We start from the raw sequence: 22,830 nt of genomic DNA, 5'->3' as shown, positions 1-22,830 counted from the left end.
TGGGAGTGGCATGTATGTATTGAAAAAAGAACACTGGATGCCTATACACTAGTCATTAAAGAAAAGCTTTTAAAAGATGAAAACAAGAAACCTTTAAATAGAATTAATAAAGAATTAAAATTCACAGGCTACATTTAATATTAAAAAGGGATTTTAAGTCTCTAGTCCTAATAGTTAATGGATGGTTTTTCATTAAACCAAGGGTTTGTTTCTCTGTGCAGCTCTGAATAAAACTCTTACTTCACATCTTAGAAAACGATTAGGAGGGAAATATTGCTGTTACATTTGGGCCAAAGAATAGTCTGTTTGTTTCACTGAATTCATGGTAATGACAAATTGTCCATGCTTTTGAGTAATGGAAGCTCCTGTTTTTTTTTATTATCCAAAGCATTCATTACTCATATATTTAATGTACTGTTATAATTTTGAAATAATTTGCATAAGATGTTTTTAAAACTGCTGGCTCAAGCATCCCGTTAAATTGTGTTTCAGGGTTTTTAAACTTAGTTTAACAATGACTAGCTAACAGAAATGCCCTCTGTCCAGAGACAGGACATTGAAATGTTGTTTTGCTATAAAAAGGTGACCTTTCAAATGGTTTCCTCCAATTGCATACAGTCGATCATTCATTACAGCCAAAGTGTGGATAGCTCGCTTTGTGTTCATGTCTTGTTTTCGGGCCCAGATGTCCATTACAGGGTCGTAGCAGTACAGCCAGGGGACATATTCTCCATTATGAACACCCCCTACAAAGGAAAAATACCTTCATTAATTAAATGTAAATAAAGATGTTGCCTTGCAACAAGAATTTGCCTGTGAAGTTTTGTATGTAGCAGTAATTGGAAAAGAGACTTGCCTGAAATATATATCTTGCCATTGTGCACTGCTCCTGCATGCGCTGCTAAAGGTTGCGGTAAAGAAGATACATAACGCCATTCGTTTGTCTCTAAATTATAGCATTCCACGCTGGACAAGTAGCCAGCTTCATTTCTTCCACCAATCACATACAAGTTCTTATCAAGCCGACATGCATAGAAACTGGCTCTCCTAGAGTAAATAAATCAATAAATAAAAATCATAATCCAATTAGTTACTAAGACAATTCTTTCGTTCTACTCTTTGAACTAAATTAGCTGCTACTTCAAGTTCTACTTCAAAAAGGAGTGTCTGTAGGTTTCAAATGTTTAGGGCCATTTAAAGATTGGATCTGGTTTGCTATGAAATATGTGCTCTGCATCAAATGAATACTTTGTTTTTCGTGTCAAAACAATTAACACACATACATCTGGTGAGGAATACCTTTTTCTCCAAAGCTGTTTGTTGCTTTTAACGCCACGGAAGGATAAAAAGGTGCTTATTAATGTTTGGGGCATTTGGTACTTTGTAAGGATATAACAACTTAGTAAGACAAAGTGAAAAATGAGGTAGATAATGTAACAATAATAAATTATCTTGACATTCACTTTCTTTATGGTCCTTCAAGGGTCATTGTTCCCAATTTACTAAGAGAACCACATCATCAACATTTTTCTTCAATTATCCTTTTTTTCTTCTTTCTGCAGTACTGCAAATAGAACAACTTTCCTTAAGTTAGGCACGGTATTACATTTCTGCCCTTTAACTCACAAAGATCCAAGTAACTAACTCCGAACAAGTTGTAGCGATCTGTGTGGTTTCACATGCAACTCAGGTCCACAGGAAGCTAATCATTGTTTCTGGTCAGGGCTGTGTGCTGACAGGACTTTTCCTACACTTTGCTTTCCTGGGTCCTTCCAAATTAATGTTAAGTGTTTACCACAGAAATAAAAAGAGAGTATTGGGGGTCTTTTGAGATTTTCCTAGTTTGGGCCAATCCTTACTTATGGAAGACTCTCCTGATGTTAATGGGAGATTTCCCAGAGTAAGAATGGCAACATCAGGCCCTTTAGTTGTAAAAAGCATCAGTATGAGGAAGAAAAAAGCAGCGCTGAATAGCTGTACATTAGGACTAGCACATAGTTTAGATGATAAGACTTAGAGGGCCCAATCCTCCAATCTTTACTTTTGCAACATTCCCAAGGGAATCCCCCAGACTGATACTGGTGTTTTAGACACTACAAGGTACAGTTCTATTTACTCAGGATAACTGACATACTATATCCAATTCATAACTTGCGAGTGTAGCATCTATAGAAAGCAACTGGACAAATTTTTCAAATTTGCATAGCTAATATAAGACACCTAAATTGATATCTAAGCAACCAAGTTTGAAAAGGGGAGCCTTTGTCTATTACACAGCCAGTCTTCTGAATCACAAAATAAAGTTCCTTAAGGCATCACACGGATTGTCAAGTTTTACTTAGGCCTTGATCCTGCAAGTCTTTGCAAGGAGCAAAGCAGTGAGCACAAGATGAGCTGAGGCTATGTGTGGATATTAGTAAGGCTAAACAGTAGGCATAATACTCCACACTGAACTGAAACGTTAAATCATGTGTTGCCACTCCCTTGCAGAGTCGGTCAAGGGAGTAGAATGACCAAGTCTGATGCGGTCTAGCTGCTTCCAACCATGACCTTATTCTTACTATGAGGCAGGAGAGATTTGGTGCCCAGGAAGCAGTGCTCTTGCTTATGAGGAATTGGGTTGTTCTAAACTTTCGGTGCTGCCTTTTATTTTTATCTTGTGGGTACATGGGCAACCTCAAACATACAGGATCAAGCTCTTAGGTGCAAGACCTAAATACTACAGGAATGGCAATGCTATCAGAGGGAACAAGGCTCACAGCTAATACCAAAAGAGAACACAGCAGAAGATGGCTGAGGAATGGCTCTGGACATAGCTCCTGGCCTCAGCAAGAGCTGTTAAAATAAATTATGACCATTTCATCCATCAATCAGTGGTCAGCTAGAAGTTGCTGCCATGTATTCTCTGCATTATCAGGTAGCACATCATACACATTTTGTACCCTATCAGTTTATTCTCAGACCGGTTAACTAAACATTTATAAACTTGACTCCCATCTTTTCTTAGTACTGGCTATTTACAGGACATTTTAATAAAATCTACGTCCCCTATTGTTTTCCTACATAGCTACATTCAGCTAAGACACTTTTTTTGTGAGTATGGTCGGACTGTATGGTGGGGGGTGGGTTATTGAGGGTTTGTTGCAAGTTTTGGAGTTTATGGAAATTTATTGGGCCATGTTACCTTTTGGTATATATTTAATATTTTGTTAATAATCATAGCCATTTTAGTATGTGGCAACTTATAAATTATATGTTTTTGTTGCCAAAAATATTTTACATCCTCCTTCTATATGATAGCTTTGGAGGCCTGCACAATATTTACTAGATGTAGGAGGCATGTGATTGTCCAATAAAATGTAAAGTATATCTTAATGAACAACTTTCTTTGTGCAAAAGTGTGTATGTGAATTAGTTATTTACATAGTGTCAGCAAAACACAAGGTGCTTAGACATTACAATTTGACATCAATAATATAAACATCTACATAATTGGCAGTCTCTTTAACTTTTGTTCAGTCTCAATATACAGCACTAGTTACAAATGGCAGATCTTACTATTTTAACAAAAAATAAATAAATCTTAATATTGTCCTGTATGTGTACTCCTAGTTTCATCCACAGAGTGTCACTGTTAGGAGCAAAAATGAAAACGCGTGCTTCAGTCTTCTGATTAAATGTGTGTGTGTTTGTGTGTGTGTATATATATATATATATGCAGAAACTCCAACAGCAAGGATTTCAAGTTTCCCTCATCTTTTTTCTCCACAAAATACTTTATAAGAGCACTGTGTAAAAGCAGTGCATAGTTAAAAGTCTTTTAATTGCTGTAAAATGTGCTCCAGACTACAATATAATATGAAAAGTCTCAGCCTTAGGAATTTCCCCCCAGCAAAACTGGGAAGAGACTGTCCACTCTAGTAAGAAAAATTATACTGGACTCTTTTTGTGGATCAGAGTATTGGTCCTGCATTTTGCCACCAGCAGTAGCCAATACCTGATGCTTCAGTAGACAGTGAAAAAGACCCCATAATGAACTTAGCTACATTTTACAATACTGTACATGAGAAAGGAGGACAAAATTCCTTCCTGATCCTCACAGGCAATGAAACATTAAATCTGATAACCAATCTTAGGTTGAATAGCTACTAATGTTATTAGTGGTCATAAGAAAGTCTGGATCTTTTAAAAGAATACTATCAGATTATTTTTGGAGGAAAAGGTTTTTTTTTCTTACGTTTAGTTTACTTACTAATAAATCCATAGATTAAAATTATTTTTAAATTACTTTATTTGTCTCCAAAATATTGTTTACTTTCTCATTTCACTTGGCTTTGGACAGTAAAACAAGGCTGGCAGTTTCCAGACAGCTTCACTTTCTGTTTCTCAAGCACTGGTACAATGTTGTATTTTTTAGGTTATAAACAATGCAGAGGAAACTTTAAATAAAAGCTTTTAACTGAAAAAATTCAAATATCATGGAAATGTTTTGAATGATACAAGTTTTGTAACCTGTAATTCTGGACTGAAACTACTCGATGGTTTCTCTTCAGATCTAGGAATATCATTTGAGTCTGACATTTAGCAGCAGTGAATTCCATAGGTTGGGCAATATCACTGCTATAATGATATTTCCTTTTAATGGCCTTATTAGTTTAAATGCAATGCTCTTCAAAAAGTACCCCATTGTGCTTGGATCAGAATATTGGTTCATCTACCGTTACTGGATGGAGTAAGAAGGCAGGACTGATCAATTTTTACTTAATGTAATATCTAACAAGTTATTTAATATTCTCATAAAGTATTATACACAATAAATATTAAGTATTAACTCAAGCAAACTGCACAAAATAATTGGCTTTAAAGAAAAAGCAAAACATGCTGCTGTGGCATTGAGTCCATAACGGGAATTAGATATTTGAATATTTTTTTATAACTCAAAAATAAAATCAGTCTAATATGGATTTCAGCATATGAGATAAAAGTTCATCTGTCACAGATTTTACACAGATTTTTAATTTAAGAATTTACTGCATGTGCACAAGACCCACATTTACCAGACAGGCATTTTAAAGGAACCATTAATCTGGTTGATTAGTCTCAGACTAAAATCCCTTCATAGGTCTTGACTTTATGGACCATAATGAGTCAAAAGGATCCACTAAACAGACTGTATTGTCAATGGTGCCTGCATTGTGCCAACAGACATAGGGCTTAATCCTGCACTCCTTACTTGGGAAAAAAAAGCGTATTGACTTTGAAGAAGAGCACTGTGTAAGCTCAAAAGCTCTCTCACCAGCAGAAGTTGGTCCAATAAAAAGTATTACCTCACCCACCTAGTCTGTCTGTTGACTTTACCAGGCATTTTGTATGAGTAAGGAGTGGAGGTGGGATTGCTTTACAGTTTTGTAATTAGATATATTGTCTCCTAAAAACTGTCATGTTAGACCTTGATGCAAAATGCTGTAACACCTCTGAGGAAGTCATTACAGGCTAGGAAGTAACATTACACATTTTAAAGAAATTCCTAATCACATTTTTCAGCAAATTCCCCATCCTTAGAGGCTCTATCCAGAGATAACTGACCACTGCCTGAATTATGTATCCTGAGTAGAAGGGGTGAAGGTTAATTGTCTCATTCTAAAGCCCACCAGCAAAAGGGACTATTATGATTAGAACATTACAACAAAATTTTGTAATATTTTAAGTTACTAACCATTTTGAACAGTGATTTATCACCAGGCAGAGTAATGGGGAAATGCTGAGCAGTTACAAGGCTTCAGAGGATTTCTAGTTCTTGGTAGAAACCCACCAGATACTAAAGCTGACTTTCACTAGGGGCTTTGATCCAATGCCCATTGAAGCAAATGGCAGTCTTCCAAATGACTTCCATGGATGCTGTATCAGGCCCTAAAAGCATCTATAGTATGTTAGGTTTCAGAGTAGCAGCCGTGTTCGTCTGTATCCGCAAAAAGAACAGGAGTACTTGTGGCACCTTAGAGACTACCAAATTTATTTGAGCATGAGCTTTTGTGAGCTACAGCCCACTTCGTCAGATGCATACAATGGAACACATAGTAAGAAGATATATATACATAAAGAGAACATGAAAAGGTGGAATATATATATCTTCTTACTATATGTTCCATTCTATGCATCTGATGAAGTGGGCTGTAGCCCACGAAAGCTCATGCTCAGATAAATTTGTTAGTCTCTAAGGTGCCACAAGTACTCTTGTTCTTTTTGTAGTATGGAATTACTACACTCTACCACTGGGATAACTAGCAAAGAAAATACTCTCCGGGTTTGTTGAAGAGATGGGTCAAATCCAGAATCTTGAGGCCAAGGAACAGCTTCAAGTTTTCAGATGGTTAAATCTGAAACCCATACCTAATCAAGATCCAAACATCACCTCTTCTGATCATCTGTAGTTTATTTCACTCTCTTCTATATCACAAATAAAATGAGTATAGCACAGACCCACCAGGCATGTTGTTTGACACAACACGCAAAGTGAAGGTCACACTAATGCACACACAAATATAATCTTTCTCCACTGTTTCTAGTGCTACTGAGCTGGCCATCACATGTCCTACTATTGTCTCCCTTCCCCCCTCCACCCTTCTTCTTTCTGAGTTGTGAGGAGCCTCTTTTCTAATCGAAATAAGCCTCACTTGCTGCCATTCCTTAAGTCTGGATAAGCATGTAAGAGAGGACATCCTGCCCATCCTCTTTACAGGGCTTTTGCTCCCATAAGATCTAGTGAGGATTTAGATCAGACTTACTTCAAATTCCCTAAGAATAGTAGCCAATTTCTAAGTTTACTGGCTGATCTACATACACCCAAGCACTTCTTACATGACTATTATGGTGTTAGCTGCAGTGTATGAGGTGTTTCTGCCAAAAAAGTATCCTTGCTGATCCCCTAAAGTGTTTATACACCCCATCACATAATTGTTAGTTTGTCTGTATCAAATTTCATACAATTCCCAGAAACCAAACCCTTATTAAAGTAGAGTTAAAGTTGAAAATATAGTATGTGTAAAAATAGCTTAAGAGGGAAGCCCTTAATAGAACACGGCTGTTCTAATAACCTTAAAGGCAGAAAAAAGAATCCCAGATATTTGTAAGCATGGAAATGCAGTGTTAAGGTACTCCAGAACAGTCCAGATTCTGTCCTTACATCCTGACAAACTACAGTGTATTTGGCTATGACAAGTATGATACCCACTAGAGCTGGGTGAAATTTTTTGACCAAAACTTTTTCGTCAAAAAATGCAGATTCATATTGATTTCACTTGATTGTTTTGATTGAAAACAAACAAAATTTCCAAAAATACTGAAATGTTTCATTTCAACCTTTTCAAAACAAAACTTTTTGTTTTTTCAATTAGAGATGACTTTCCATTTTGAAATTTCCTTTTATTTTATTTTTTAAAAAATTAAAAATACACAAATTGCTGGAAATGAGTGCAAAATGTTTTGTTTGATCTGAAATGATTCCGTCCACCTGAATTTTCATTTTGATGAAAAGTTTTAAAAGAATTTTATTTCAGGTGGACCCAGAAAAACTACATTAAAAAATTTTTTTTTTTTAATTGCCAGCAACCAAACAATCCATCATTCACGCAGCTCTAAGTGTCACTATTAGCAAATTGGTTAGAAGCCCTTACAGCTGGAGCTCTCTTAAAACCTGTATTGTTTGACGTTTCACCTGTGGCCATCTTAATGTCCATAGTGATGGTATACACTGCCTAGCAGAGTTTAAGGTGTCCATAGAGGCAGGGAGCCTGACTGCAGCAGATAGTTAAGAGTAAACAGAGTTGTAACATTTCCAGCACCTGGAATTAGGGAATTCTCTTAGGAAGGTGGAATGGTAGCTGGTCAGGTCTTTGTACAAAGTGTAAGAGGAGAGATTTTGGTGAACTGGAGGATACTCTTTTGAATTTTTTTCATAAAACGTAAGTATAAACTTAGATTTCCTGGCTTTCAGATATTTATTTTCAAACCTACAACATTCCACTGAGGTTTTCCCCCCTAGGGATAGGATGCAGGGGTATGGTGCAGAGGTAGGTTTAAGGAACCTTTACATTCCTCTGATCCTGGTGCTGTTCTGGTGCCAGGCCACTCTCCAGTACAAAAGAAGAGTAGCAGAAATGCTGCTCTAATTTGTGCAGCCTGCCAGCAACTCCTGCTGGCAGACCAAGATCACAGAGTGGGACTGCTCTGGCCAGCTAAGTCAAGTTTAGAATATCTTTGAACTGCTGCAGTGGCAAAAAAATATATCCTCACAGAGGAGGACTGGGGTCTCAATGTTTCTGTTGTTTATAACTGACACAACTGTAACTGTCCTGTCCCTACTGCACACTCTCTGTGACGTTCGGCTCATGCAACATGCCTTGGAGGTGACAACCAAACATTAAGAAAATGAAAAAGACAAACTCTGCAGCACATTTTGGAGACTTCAGAAAAGGACGCAATCCTGCAGTCCTTACTTAGGCAACCCTCCCCCATGAAGTTAATCGGAATTTTGCAAGAGTTAGCACTACAGGATTTGGCCCCTCGATTTTTGAATTTGGAATGCTTCAAAAAAAAAATTAGAAGCATAAAGAGAAACAACAGTACACTGAGATTTTATCTTCAACATCTTTACTAATTCTACAGCATTCCCTTTTCCCAGAATTAAGCCAACCCTCAGCTCCTCTTAGGACAACAAAAGAAATAGTGAAAAATTTGTAGCAGGTTTTTACCTCTCTTGCATGGGTGGAAGTTGTATCCAGCTGTTAAACCTGGGATCATATCGGCTGACAAAGTTTGTACTGTGTTTCCCTGTAAAGATAGATTATTTTGACACTCAACTTTTATTTCATGTACTTAACATCACCATTTAATATATCAAATATATTTCACATGTTGGCAATTTTTATAAAGAGTCCCCTTTTTATAACAATGTATGAACTCAGCACATGTTGTTATTCAATAAATGGGGCACTACAGTATTTGAGTTAGCAAATATCAATGGTATAAATAAAAACATAAAGAATATTATTTTCTTTGGTCATAAGAACTTGGAAATTTGTATTTAAAAACAGAAGTCCTGGTATTTTCAAATCCACCATAAATAAATTTGTCATGACACAACAGAAAATTATTGCTCAAGATGGGGCTTCTTCATGGCATTTTTATGACTAGAGTACTTTGTGGCAGTTTGAAAAATCACAGGAATAACATGTACTTTCCTTCCTCTCCACTTCATTTCTGTTTGGAGCAGGGTGAGAAAGATTGTTTAAATAACCAGGAGTTACACAGACCATTAACACATGTTGTGCGACCGCTACACTATTTTATTTTTATTCTACTATTCACCTTCGGTGTAAGTTAGCAGGAGTTATACGTGTGCACTGGGGGGAGAATATACTCTTAGAGTCTTATTCCAAGTGTGTTAGCTAAAATGAGAAACATGAACAACATAAGCTAGTTAACTAGCTTATCCCTGCTGTCAAACCCCAGAACTGTATGCATGCCTTCATGATATTAAGACTGCACCTTATTTTACATACAGATTGACATCAAAGCAAGAAGACTGAAGCAAAAGAGTGTATTGCAATTTCTGTGTAACACCTGAGACTTCAACACATGAGGGTCTCTGAAAAAGAAACCTTTGTTTATGTATGTGTGACTAAAAAATTGAATTAGAGGCTCCAAAAGACAGCAGGATAACCCAACCGTATACGTCACAGTTAAATAAATGATCAGAGCGTATTCTGCAAGGTGAATATTTGACATTGTCAGAGCATCTAAAGGATTGGTCCCCCTTGCCTCTTGTTTTGTACACAAACCCCAGGATGCATTTGTAAACATCAAACTCATAGATAAGAACAATGGTCCAGCCATAGTTTTTATCTGTAATTTAAGAACGTGTTCTACAAGGATTTAGAGAAAGGAACATGTTGTTTTCTACTTCTGGAGGTAAATTTATCCTCTGTACTCTGTGTGAGCATGTTGCTTGCAGAGTTGGATGTGGTAGGTGACTGCTGAAAAGTGCAGTATTTTCTGCCACATCCAGCATATCCCTAAATCAGGATTGAGCCCCCATTTTGCTGGGTACTACACAAATATATCTGAAAAGAGAGAGTGAGATGCTGCCCTGTTGAAGGCAATGGGAGTTCAGCCATTGACTTCAGTGAGGCCAGGATTTCACCCATGGTCCCTGCCTCAAAGAGATTACAATCTGTAAAAACGATGAAGAGATGAAGATTGGGGCAACAGATACAACATACAAGAAAAGCAATTGGGTTGGCAGTAGGCAGGCACACATCATGTTAATTCCAGGTCTTTTTTTAAATCTGTTTATATATATTTATATTATAAAAAGTAGATTTACAGAACAGTTCATGGGCAAGTACTGAATACAAGCTTGAATTCTGGGATGGTTCTAATGCTGCTATTGATACTACACACCAAAGATCTCACAGTTTATTATGCCCTCAGAACTCCTTGGCGGTATAACAGCTTTTTAACTGTTGTTACTCTACACACCTCTGATTTTGTGGTCCTACACTTCATAACACATTATGCATTGGTGCTAGCACAGGAGTTTCCAAACTGCCCAGCACAACAGGCTTTAATATGGATCCTCCAATTTATTCTTGGAATTCAGTTTGAAAGAAAATTGCATGCACCACTTTGCTTGCACATCAGCCTGGAAGTGCACGTGAGGAAGTATTTCTCACTATGTAGATACTTTGACCGTCATTTGAAAATAAAGGGGCTGCTGTTCCTGTCCAGTGAAGTGAGCACAGGGGGAGTCAGATTAGGCAAATCTGTGCAAGGTGAATGGGAGCTGTAGCTTGTTCCCCCTCCCCCAAATCCTGCAAGAAGACCTTCTGCCTCAATTCTGCAGAGTCAGGGCTCTGCGAGGCAGTGCTAGGTGTTGCCAGGGAGTAGCTGCATTCTGCAATGTACTCCCTTACAGATCCCACAGATATCCAGTGCTGCTCTTGGCAGCATTCACCCCCACCGAGTCCCTTTCATGGCTGGTACTGCATAGCCATGAGAGGAGACAGCAAACGACACAATGGCTCTCAGGCTGCCAGGGTAGATAAGAAGTCCAAAATATGTCCTGGAGGGTCCAGGTGCTCTCTCTAGAGGTTCCAAGTTGTATGCCCCTTACCCCTAGTTTCTCTCATCCCTATGAGAACCTCCATCCAATGAACATAGAAGCAGCAATAAAGGCCCAATTTTGATTCACATAAACAAAGAAACGAACAATGAATTCTCATTTACACTACACACCATTTACACTGCTCTGACAGGTCAGTTACATTCACACCCATTTTAGCCCCCACTCTCCTTTAAACTCCCAGAGTTGTATAAAAGGGCCTTAATGTAAATGATATTGGGCCTAGTGCGTGTTGTGATGACATGCTTTATTTAGTCTAAATAGAGTATAGAAGAAGTCCAGAAATAAGTGGACAACGTATAGTGGATGATATTCATGTCCAATTTTTTGTAATGTATCAGATCCATCTCTATTGTGGTATATGTGTACAGTGATGACCAATATCAGTAGTGCTCCTGTCCCAGATCCATTCTGTTCACACATTGCTTTTATCTGGTATTTACAAAATTTGAAAAACTTGATCCTGTGAACCAGTTTCTTACATGGAAGTTGTTTTACTCCTAGGGGGAGTGTCTTCAACTAACAGAATGAACTTCAGTCTCTAATAGTTGATTTAGATGCCTTTGCACTTAAGATATTAAGAAGGATGGACTGGTGGACCATCTGGTCAGGAAAGCTGGGTTCAATTCCTGCCACTGCCACAGACTTCCTGTAGGACCTTGCTCAAATCACTTAATCCCAGTTTCCCCATCTGTAAAATGTGAATACTTATACTTCCTTCTTTCTCAAACCTTTAGTCTGTCTTGACTACTTAACTGTAAACACTTTGGTGTAGGGTCTGTTTCTTACTTTGTGTATGTACATCGCCTAGCACAATGGAGCACCAAACACCACCCGGGGAGCCTGGGAACTACCCAATACTAATAATAATCATAATGAAACAACATGTACAAGCTCCTGCTTAGAATATAGGAGATTCAACAACAGAGATGAAGGGTTTATCTCTCAAGACATTTAGTGATGTTTTTAACTGCGCCGGAAATATGCTTATAGAGTGGACTGGATTGTTTGTCTCAGATTTTAGGAAGTGAACAGATGTAACAATTTTCTATAATTTGGTTTAGTGCAGATGCTGAAATGGGCCATTCACAATAAACTATATGCAGTATATGTAATTTCAGCTGGATCTTCTGGTGTTTTAAAGTAAAAATGTGTACCTGCAAGCTGTTTTATGGTTTCTCAGTCATAATTATCTCTGTTACACAGACTGCTACAACTACAACTCGTTCTTCATGTGCAAGCTTTCTAACAATGTCTTGACAATTTTGTGAATTTTGCAAAGCACAGTGTTCTCCTTTTGCTTTGCTCAGAAGCCTGTTAAATTGTTTAATTTCTCTTTGCAGTAAATTTATGAAGTAATCAAATCAAAAGAAGGTAGCAGCACATAATCTATATGGAAAGCTTTTGTACGAGACTAGAAAAAGGACCAGTTTAAGAGTCTTGAGACTCTAGATAATTAACACATTAACAACTTTAGCTGCAAGTGTCTGGTTAGACATTGGAAAGAGAGCATTCATTGACTGCAACAGCATTATTGTATTATGACTGGAAGGAAACCGGAAACGAGGGTTAAAATTTTTAACTGCTGCTGTCTGATGCCTTCACTTGAAAGAGTCTGTTCTGATGCCTGTGGCATTTCCCAAGGGACGGGACCTGAGTAGTGGTGGAGAAACTAAAGCTCCAGATATTTATTATGTCACTGCTAGGACATAAGTGATCTTAACCAGTTCAATAACTCGATCAGAATCATTCACTGCCTACTGCATCACTTGAAGTGATAGATTAGAATCTGTGCATGCTCTCTTTTAATGTTGTGTACATACCATTCGGGTTCCACTGGTCTTCTCCTCCCAAAACAAACAAGAAGTTTTCTACTTCCACAACACAGTGATGGGCACTATTATATGGCATAACTGCAAATAAAACAAAGTATTCTTTATCAATCTCTATCTTAGCACTCTGGTTATTTAAAAATATTTACTTTAGCAAAGTTACAAAACATGACTCTACAAAATCTGGAACTGGATATGTAGGTAATGCATAGCTCTAAAATGTATGTGCAGTGAATTAGCAACAGCCAAAATCCAATCGATTAGCAATAATTTCAAATAAGAGTATCCTGCAAATTACTGAAGACTAACCATGTTACATGAATTATGGTTACTAAGACCACCCACACCTGTCTGATTGACATCTATGGGCATTCTAAAAATAAGAGACACATGAAAATGGATCAAGATGTCTGATATTTCTCCAAAAATAAGACAGAAAATGCTAGGACACATTAAAAAAGCCTCATCCCAGCTTTGTTCTGTTGGCAATGCTTCCACAGCAAGAGTCAGTGTGTTCAGTAGCTTTCTATTACACAGCAATGAACAAGCTGCATTTCCATACAGTTTTAAGTTTTTAAATTAAGGTCCTGCTGATTTAATGCTTTCTCCAAATGTATACGCTTAATTTCCTGTACAATGTCATTAGCAGACAACCACACATTTTCTATTCATCTAATCAGGAAGCCCTTCATTAACAAAGATCAAAACTGTGGTATTAGGTTTGCAATATCCTTTTTTTGGAGGTGTTTTTAGGATTGGGTAAAACCATCAGATTGGCTAAAACCATCAGACTCTATTTTTCTTTTCATTTACATTTTCCACAGCAAGAGCTAAGGTATAAAACCAGAATGCTTATAGACCATAACGTGTGCTGATCTGTGCTATACAGCACTATTGTAATATCGTAAGGTAAATGTAAACTAACATGGTATTAGTTATCATACCACATGCAGTAGTTTTGGCCCAGTGACACCAGTAGGAAAAATGATGTCCTTGTTCAGCTCATCATATGGGCACCTTAAATCTAGGTGAGGACAAATGGGGAGGTGATGTGCATGTACAGGCAGGGAACTTATTGCTTGACACGGATCAACAGAGCACTTAGGAAACCACTGTAGTGGGAAATCAATATGACTCAGGGCCAGCTCTTACTTTGTGCTCTTTTGCCAATGCAAAAAAAAAAAAAAAAAAAGCAGCCTATCTCACACTTGGATTATTTTGGGTGATATATCTCTCATTTCATTTGTTTTATTATCTTTTATTTTTCTCAGAATGCAGTTGTGCAGTATAGCATATGCAAATAATAATAAGAAGAAATATGCATAGCTTTGTTATTTAGGACACATTTTCTTAAAGATCAAGTGGGCTCATTTAAGCTTCTTACTTGAGGTTTTTGCAAGGCAATGATGAATATGCAAGGTGCATTTTTAGTTTTTAGTAAAGGTCGAATATTGTTTTCATAGTCTGTGCTCTTACAAGCCATATAAGTGAAGCAATTCTTAAATTACGCAGCCTGGTTTAGTGGAAATGCATTAATGAAGGTTATTTGCTACTGGTAAATTTTATACAACCATGAAGTAATTGGGACTAGACACTCTATAGGGCTTTTTACTATATATAGGTTGCTAGCATGCTGAACAAATTTAAACACCAGAGGTTTTGATATCTTATTAGTCAATGCACAGTGTTTCTCCCAAATGCAAAATATTTTTCCCATTCTTTAAATCTCAGTCACTTTTCCCATTTTGTAAACCTTATCTTATAAACTGGACCTTAGCTATTTTTAATGTAGCTTGCGTTGCAAGATGAGATGGTATTCCATAGGACAACAGTGTTTCTTTCTCTACTTGCCAGTAAGGGACTCTCCAGCCCCAGCAATCAGAGCCACCAACTAATACCTACACGGCTACTCTGTTATTTTGTAAAATTAGGATCAAGCCAATGACTTGTACCCATATCCAATCTCAGTCTTGTTCTCCTTTAGTCAATTCCTGAAAGATCTTGCATTTACCAAAAAACAAAATGCACACGATACATCACACACAAATATTTGTTCCCCATTGTGTTTGCATTACTTTGTTTACTCCCCCACATTGGTATAGAAAGAGTCAACAGAGGAAGAAATTATATTTTAAGTTTCTCAGCCACTGCCATGCACATAAATGATCATGTATCCAAGAGTCCCATGCTTATGAAGACAACTAAACCTTGAAAACTAAGGGCTTAATCCTGCTCCCACTGAACTAAATGCCAAAATTCTCACTGACTTAATTGGTGCAGGATTGGACTTTAATGGCCCAAACCTTTAGTTGTTGCTCAGGTAGAACACCTAATAAAGTTAATGGGAAGTATACCTAAGTAAGGGCTGTAGGATTGGGCCTTAAGAGAAGAGGTGACTATGACATGAGTCTACACTAGCTTTGCTTAGTTTCCTGTAACATTATAGGCAACATTTTCTACTCAGCGCTACATGAATCTCAACTGTGATATTGTGCTCTGCAAGCTCTGAAGGAGGCAGAATATCAGTTAGTATCTGAGAGGACCTTCTTGCCCTGAAATTGCAATATCCCAAAAGCTACATTTTTAACACCTAAGCATTTTCAGTGTCCTTCAGAATTCTGAATGAGTTATGAATGAAAATTATGAGAATGCACGGATTTTATAGCTCTAAAAATGCCCTTTAAAAGAGAAAAACCCTCTAGTTCTAAAATGTAACTTTTTGAAAACAGGTGTCTTAGTTTTGCACACAGCCTAACTTTTCATACTGTATAATCAAAATGTATGGGTGGGACAAACCAAAAGATAAATTCAGGCTCCAATAGCATTGGTGGAATCTATTGATGTCATTCATGTTACAAGGGTGTAACTGGAGCAGAATTTGGCCCACCACATGGTCTGGCCATACAGACCAACACTCTCATTAATGTTCTATCTGTCCCTTTGTCTGCTGATTTATTTTAATAACATGAATCTCAGACTCTCATTTTTAGATTTCAACTCAGGTGAACACCTGCCTGCCCCACGAAAAAGGTATTTGAAGAGAAGTTTGTATGCCATGCTCAAACACAGCCCAGTGTGAGTTTTTAGCGTGTCAGTCAGTGAGTTAGAGGGAAAGGGTAAAGAGAAGCTAATCAGGATGAAATGAGATTAAAGGCTGTCTAATTTTACAGCAACTGTGATCCATCAGCCACTGTGAAAGTGACAGTGGAAATGAATGATGGAGACAGACAGGTGGGGCTGTACATTTCACTGATTTATCCTCAAATGCACTGGGCCTTATTTTATTGAGTGAACATGACCGCATTTATCATGACTGTCATCTAAACCCACTTCCCTCCATTTAAAAAGGTCACTTTACTAGGAAGGAGTAGGATAGAGGCACTTTCAAAACAGATTTAAAATCTAATAACACATGTTTATAAAGCTCTGTGCAAGAATTTTCAACTTTATTAAATGAACTAGTAGAGTTAAAAGAAAGGGAAAAAGACCACTAAGTAAAAAAAGAAGAAGGGCCCTGGTTATTTGAGGAATACCAAGGTGATAAATGCCTTAGAAATACTCTAGACAGACAGACAGATACAGATTATATAAAATAAGCAGACATCACCGCTTCCAATCCTCCCTCTCTTCAAAGCTCTTGGAGCCTAAGATCTAACAACTCAGGCTCCATTAGACCAAAAGTGGAACCCGGGAGGCTAAGCTGGCCTGAAGGGTGAATGACAACTTCTCAGGTAGTTAGGTACCGAGCTTTTTAGGTCAAAACCAATACCTTGAATTATAACAGAAAGTGACCCGGGAATCAGTGTAGATACTTGTGGAATGAGCTGCCTGCGAAACACCCCACTAAACAAATGATCTGCTGCATTCTGCTTGAGCTGATGCTCCTGGATGCTCTTCTGCTATAGGCCCATGTAGAAGACATTCCAGGAATATACACATGTAGTAATGTGTCCCCTGCAGAACTCATTAGAGAAGGCCATATTTGAGATGACAAAAGGCATAGATAACTGTACCAACGCCTACATCCAAAAACAAAGGCTACAACCTTACAGCCAAGGACTAATAGAAAAAAAAAAGCACTTCTTGGTCAATACTGCTACATGACTATCCAGAAGCAGTGGGGATCCAACAGCACACCCAGTCTCCAAACCTGTGTCACAGCGGGCATACTCCCCTGGTACACAGCTGGCCAGGCTTTGCACTGCTCCCACAATTCAGTTTTGTTAGATTAAGTCTCAGCCAACTCTCTCTGTAATCCTAGGCACAATCTCTGATGGGCCCCAGAAAGTCCCCAGCCATACAAAAACTCCTCTTGCTTCTCCCACTCCAGATTCCCCTGGCTGGCTTGTCCTCATTTCAGCACCAACCGATGAGCATGTGGAAAGAACAGGTGTGGCACGCCCCACGTCATGGGGGACTACAATGGGGATCTTTCTTCCTGCTTCCACCAAAGGAGGAGAGCTGTGACAGAGACGCACATGCCTCCCTCGCTTTTACCCCTCCTCAGCTACCAAGAGCTCAGACAACACAGCCTGAATCTGAGCAATCTTATCTGCCAAAAATCATCTGAAAAACTATACCCGACTCTGGTCTTTGATGTAAACAAATTAGATAAGTAGATTTTTCACTGCCTAGAACAGTTTATCTGACTGGGATTTTGCAGGGGCTGTACGGGAGGTAAAGAAACCTTTCTTCACTGCCCAGCCACAGCATAGCATTTCAAAACTCTATATGCCCCAGTCATGCTTGTCATCTGTTGTAGGTCCTCAGTATACCATCATGACCTGTGAAGATGAAGTAGGGCAAGAGAGTGTTTTAATGGTCACTATGTCAATAAGAGAGGACAAAAGGAGAGGATAATGCCTTTTCGGGATGTCAATATTGTGGTCTCGGGGCTGGATAATTTTCATTTCCTGAGTAACCTGAATCCAGATAGTTCCATTAGCCTTGGAGAAGCAGACCAATAAAGTAGGCCCTTTAGTCCAACAAGTCAGGTACCTGCAAACTCAAAAATGCAGGGGACTGTGGTTATCTCATCGCAAAGATATAATATTCATCCCCCTGACCTGCAAACCTACCCCCAAAACAAGATCCAGAGTTCAGCTGGTTGAATTATTTGTTGCTAATAAATGACCAGATATGGTTAACCTTTTCTTCTGTTCACAAATCATTTACATAAAGACGGTTTTTACTAATGTATTTGCTATTTGTTTTTATTCAACAAAGAGTTTATACAAATAAATGCCAACTTAGGAGTTTTTGGTGAACTGTTCACTTTGAAGGTTAACTATTTATTATTTGTGGTGCATGACTGATCATGTAAAGCACCTGGTGTGAAATTCTAGCCCAGTGAAGTCTGAAGTCAATGAGAGTTTTACCATTGACTTCAATGGAGCAAGGATTTCACCCATTAGTATTTTCTGATCATCAGAAGATGAATGAAACTTCAACCAGGAGAATAATGAATGGCAAACAGTGAATAACAAAGACCTTTGTTCTCATGTAGGTGTGGTCGAACTGATCAGCTATTTCAAATTTGAGCAAATATTTGTGAACTCTGTTTTTCCAGTATTAGAACAGCTCTAATATAGAGTGTGGATGAGCTGAGCCAGAAACCACTTGGGACAGTCCAATACTAATCGCACCAGGTCCTAAATTGATCAAGACAAGTCCCTGTTCCCATAGATGTTGAAGTCATCTACTAGGCTAAGTCTCAGAGACTCCAGCAACAAATAACTCTATCAGCTCAGCTAATGACTCAGCAGTCTCTCCGCTACTTGGTGGCCTCTACATCATCACCAGCCCTGTCTTACCTCCATTATAACACTCACACACAAGATGGACACACGCTATTAAATCTACATTGGGGTAGAGGTCCTCATTCAACTGAGCTTGGAAGTAACCAACATAACTTCACCTCTCAACATGTCCCCTCAATTCAATCTAAACAGAGTATCAAGTAGGAGGCATCTGGGCAAATAAAAGTCATAGGAGTCACCCAACGCATATTATATTATAGAATAATATATTATATATTTTGTTTTCTATTTAGTAACATACTCTATTTTAATGAAAATATAAACAATAGTCAGCATTTAAAAGTAAGTTACTAACGGTTGTTAATTATTTTGTTTCTCTTTTTGGAATAATACTAGCAAGATTTGTCCAGCATGGTTCTCAGTTTAAAAAAATCTCCACTGATTAAATTTTTCAAGAGTGAATGCCTAAAATAAACACCTAAATCCAATTTAAGCACCTAAACAGGCGATTTGATTTTCAAAGGTATCAAACACCTATAGCTCTCACTGAAATCAAGTACTTTAAAGTGCTTCGAATGTGAGTTCTTCAGGGCAGAGACCTGTCTTCTTACATGGGTGAAATTTTCCCCTGTGCAGAAAGCGTTAGTGGAAACGTACGTGGTGATAAGCCTTGTGATGGCTGTTTTGCCCATATATTTGTAAAGGTCCTAGCATACTTTTTGGCCCAACATAAATAACAAAATACAGTTATCCACCTGGACTTACATCTGCAGTGCCCAGATACAGCAGGAGAATGCTGAGTTTACATTCTTGTACTTACTGGCTCCTGTGCATCTACATGCTGACGTTATTGTAGTCAGATACTGCTCGGAAAGCACCCGTGGACTTCTCTTTGCACTCCTTAAAGAGATTTTATTCAGTGCGCCAAACTGCCACTACATTTTCTGAGATGCGAAGGTACAGAAATGTGGCAATCTTATTGTTATGAAGTACAGTAGTGAGATTTAATGTACATTATTATGGAAATGTTAATAGTGACTCCTTTGGGACCCAGGAATATTTTCTCTTGTGTTGTTTTTCTCTACTTACACATGCCACCTGCCATCACTGCCAAAAACTCTTTACTGAGTCCATACCATCTAGAGGCCGACAGTTCATCAGGCAACATTTTGTTCACAACAGTGAACTATGCAATATTACATCAGTGATGTTTTGTCCCCAATAGCATGTACTGTATACACACTCAGGCCTGGATTTATGATCTCTAAATTAGAGTCCAACATATATTACTAGGGATGACATCTCGTCACAACTAATAGTCTTATGATGAAACACTCATGCGCGACATTTTGCACAATAAAATCTCATCATAGAAGAAATGATGAATGGTCCCTGACGAGATGAAGCCACAGCAAAACCACCAAAGCTCCAGAAAGAAATACTGTGCCATCCCATGAGAGGCGGCTGGATCCTCCAAGATAGCTGTTTGAGGACAAACATTCCCTCTTCTAGTGGCACTGAATCAAAAGCAGACGCCCCACACCCATGACAAGCAATTAACGCCAAATTGCTTGCTCTCAGTAGATCTCTTTTCTGTGTCTGTTCTTGGCTCCATCTCTGCCTGAGAATAAGATTCACTGACTTCAAAGGTCACCGTGCTGTTCCCTGAAGCACACCTTTCCAACCCAAACCAACCACAAACTTTACCTTGTGGCTTCCCAGCAATCTCAGATCCCTAACAGATCCTATCCCAGCCCCAGTGATTAAAAAGTTTCCACAGGAAGGCTAAACTAAGAGTCTTCTTTCATTGAGTCCCCGTTTCTCGCAAGGCTTGGTCTTTCATCCGCTTAACTTGTTACTAGGAGCCAGGAGGTAAGTAGAGGCTACGGTTTGAAACTACAGGATTGAGAGTTTTCTCCAGAGGAACCCAATGCTGCTATTTCTCCCATCAGCACTGAAATCTTTCTAGGAGAGGCCAAAAATGTGACTTTTGCACTAAGGAGGATCTTCATGGGGATGGCAGGTGCCAGAACTCCATCACATAGTGAAAGCATATTTTGAGAGTGGTCCTTATAAAGATATATTACATTATATATTACAGTATTCTTCTGTTATGTTCCAAAATACAACTTTTATAATTGTGTTGCTATGACGTTTTGGACTATTATCACTGAATACTGTAGTATTTTTAATAAAAGGGAATCTTCCAGCATGGCTCTACTCCACCAGCAGCAGAAACACAGCAGAGGGGAGAGGAAGAAACCCAGTAATGGCTTACTTTCTCCCCCAGTAAAGGTACACCATGGAAAGAAGCCTGATGCAATTTCTGAGTGTCCAAAACTTCCAGTGTGATCAAGAACACGGAGTGGGCCCATGGACGTGCATTTTCTGGCATAGTTACACTGATGTGCCTATATTGCCTAAATATTGTTTGAGTTGCTGAGGGTCCCTGACAGTGGAAAGTCCATCAAGGCAAATTTCAGTGGCACAAGATGGCCACAAGTTTCTCCTGAGGGCAACCCACATGCAGTCAACACAGCTCCCAAAGGGAGTGGTGCTGGCTGAGAAGATCCTGTGGCCAGGGCTTCCAGGTGATTCACTGATTTATCACATCCCTACTGCAGCCTTTACAGATGGGGCTCCTACAGATACCATGGCATGTAACAGGATGGTCTGCCCCGTTAAAGACCACAGGCCTGGGGCCAGCCAGCCCTATTCATTAATCTGGCACATCTGAGGAGAGGAGAGATGTTCCCTATAAAACGCAAGCTATCAGTAAGGAAGGGGGCCAGAAGCAGTAGGGGCAGTAAGTTGCCTGGGACAGGCTGCCAGAATCCACTGGGAGGGGAGGCATAGATTCATAGATATCAAGGTCAGAAGGGACCATTATGATCATCTAGTATGACCTCCTGCACAATGCAGGCCACAGAAATTCACCCACCCACTTCTGCAATAAACCTCTCACCTATTTCTGAGCTATTGAAGTCCTCTAATCATGGTTTAAAGACTTCAAGGAGCAGAGAATCCTCCAGCAAGTGACCCGTGCCCCATGCTACAGAGGAAGGCGAAAAACCTCCAGGGCCTCTTCCAATCTGCCCTGGAGGAAAATTCCTTCCCAACCCCAAATATGGTGATCAGCTGAACCTTGAGCATTTGGGCAAGATTCACCAGCCAGATACCCAGGAAAGAATTCTCTGTAGTAACTCAGATCCCACCCCATCTAACATCCCATCACAGGCCATTGGGCCTATTTACCATGCATATTTAAAGATCAAGGCAGTGGGAACCTGAGGGGAAAAGTGCCTTCAAGAGCCCTGGGAGGTGATGGCCAGTTAAAATAGCCAAGAAGAGTCCTGCAGTAGTCCCTGAAGCAGGAGGGACTGAAAAAGACAAAGGGGAAAATCTCCTTGGAGCTGTAGCACTGGGTGAGCTAAGGAACTATTTTTATGTTTCCCCTATGTTTGGAAAATAAAACTGTGCCTGGAAAGAGACTCTGGATGTAACAGTGGGTCCCTCTGTAGACTAGGCACAAGAAAGCACCTTACACAGAGCTTGAAACGTCCTCTCCTGGAATTCCTTAGAGGAGTGGTGGTGCTGCAAATAACAGCTACCAGGGCTTGTGTACATGGCATCTCTCTGAGCCAGGCTGAGTGAATCTGGCCCAACAGTTTGTTCCCACACAAAATGGACAATAAAAGTGAATTTTGAAAATGTGCTAGCTACGGTGCAAACTCTTATAGAATTCAACGTTCTGAGTGAGACTTTAGGGCAGGTCGACACCAAAAATGCTGCATTGGCACAGCTGCACTGATACAACTGTGCTGCTATAGCACTTAGGGATATGGGGGGAGGGATAGCTCAGTAGGTTGAGCATTGGCCTGCTAAACTCAGGGTTGTGCGTTCAATCCTTGAGGGGGCCATTTAGGGATCTGGGGCAAAAACTGGGGATTGGCCCTGCTTTGAGCAGGGGGTTGGACTAGATGACCTCCTGAGATTCTATGATTAAGTGAAGATGCTCCTATACTGATAGGAGAGAGCTCTCTCACTGATGTAGTTA

General features: G+C 39.1%; 1 protein-coding gene across 5 annotated transcripts in view; it reads right to left on the bottom strand.

The window, feature by feature from the left end:
• The window catches only part of KLHL14 (kelch like family member 14), a 77,340-nt gene that overhangs the window by 10,414 nt on the left and 44,096 nt on the right, over positions 1 to 22,830 (bottom strand). For all 5 annotated transcript variants that reach the window (XR_012157229.2, XR_012157228.2, XM_073331290.2 and 2 more), the window contains exons 4-7: positions 13,006 to 13,095; positions 8,751 to 8,829; positions 857 to 1,047; positions 588 to 746 (exon numbers count right to left, since the gene is read on the bottom strand). Coding sequence is in view for 3 of the 5 variants with exons in the window: in XM_073331290.2 (XP_073187391.1) it covers positions 588 to 746; positions 857 to 1,047; positions 8,751 to 8,829; positions 13,006 to 13,095 (519 nt within the window). In the remaining 2 variants the exon portion in view is untranslated. The remainder of the gene's footprint in view (positions 1 to 587; positions 747 to 856; positions 1,048 to 8,750; positions 8,830 to 13,005; positions 13,096 to 22,830) is intronic.

Source organism: Lepidochelys kempii, chromosome 2 (genome assembly GCF_965140285.1).
Source record: "Lepidochelys kempii isolate rLepKem1 chromosome 2, rLepKem1.hap1, whole genome shotgun sequence".
NCBI lineage: Eukaryota > Metazoa > Chordata > Testudines > Cheloniidae > Lepidochelys > Lepidochelys kempii.
Note: the sequence above shows the minus strand (reverse complement) of the source record. Positions and strands in the feature narration are given on the sequence as shown.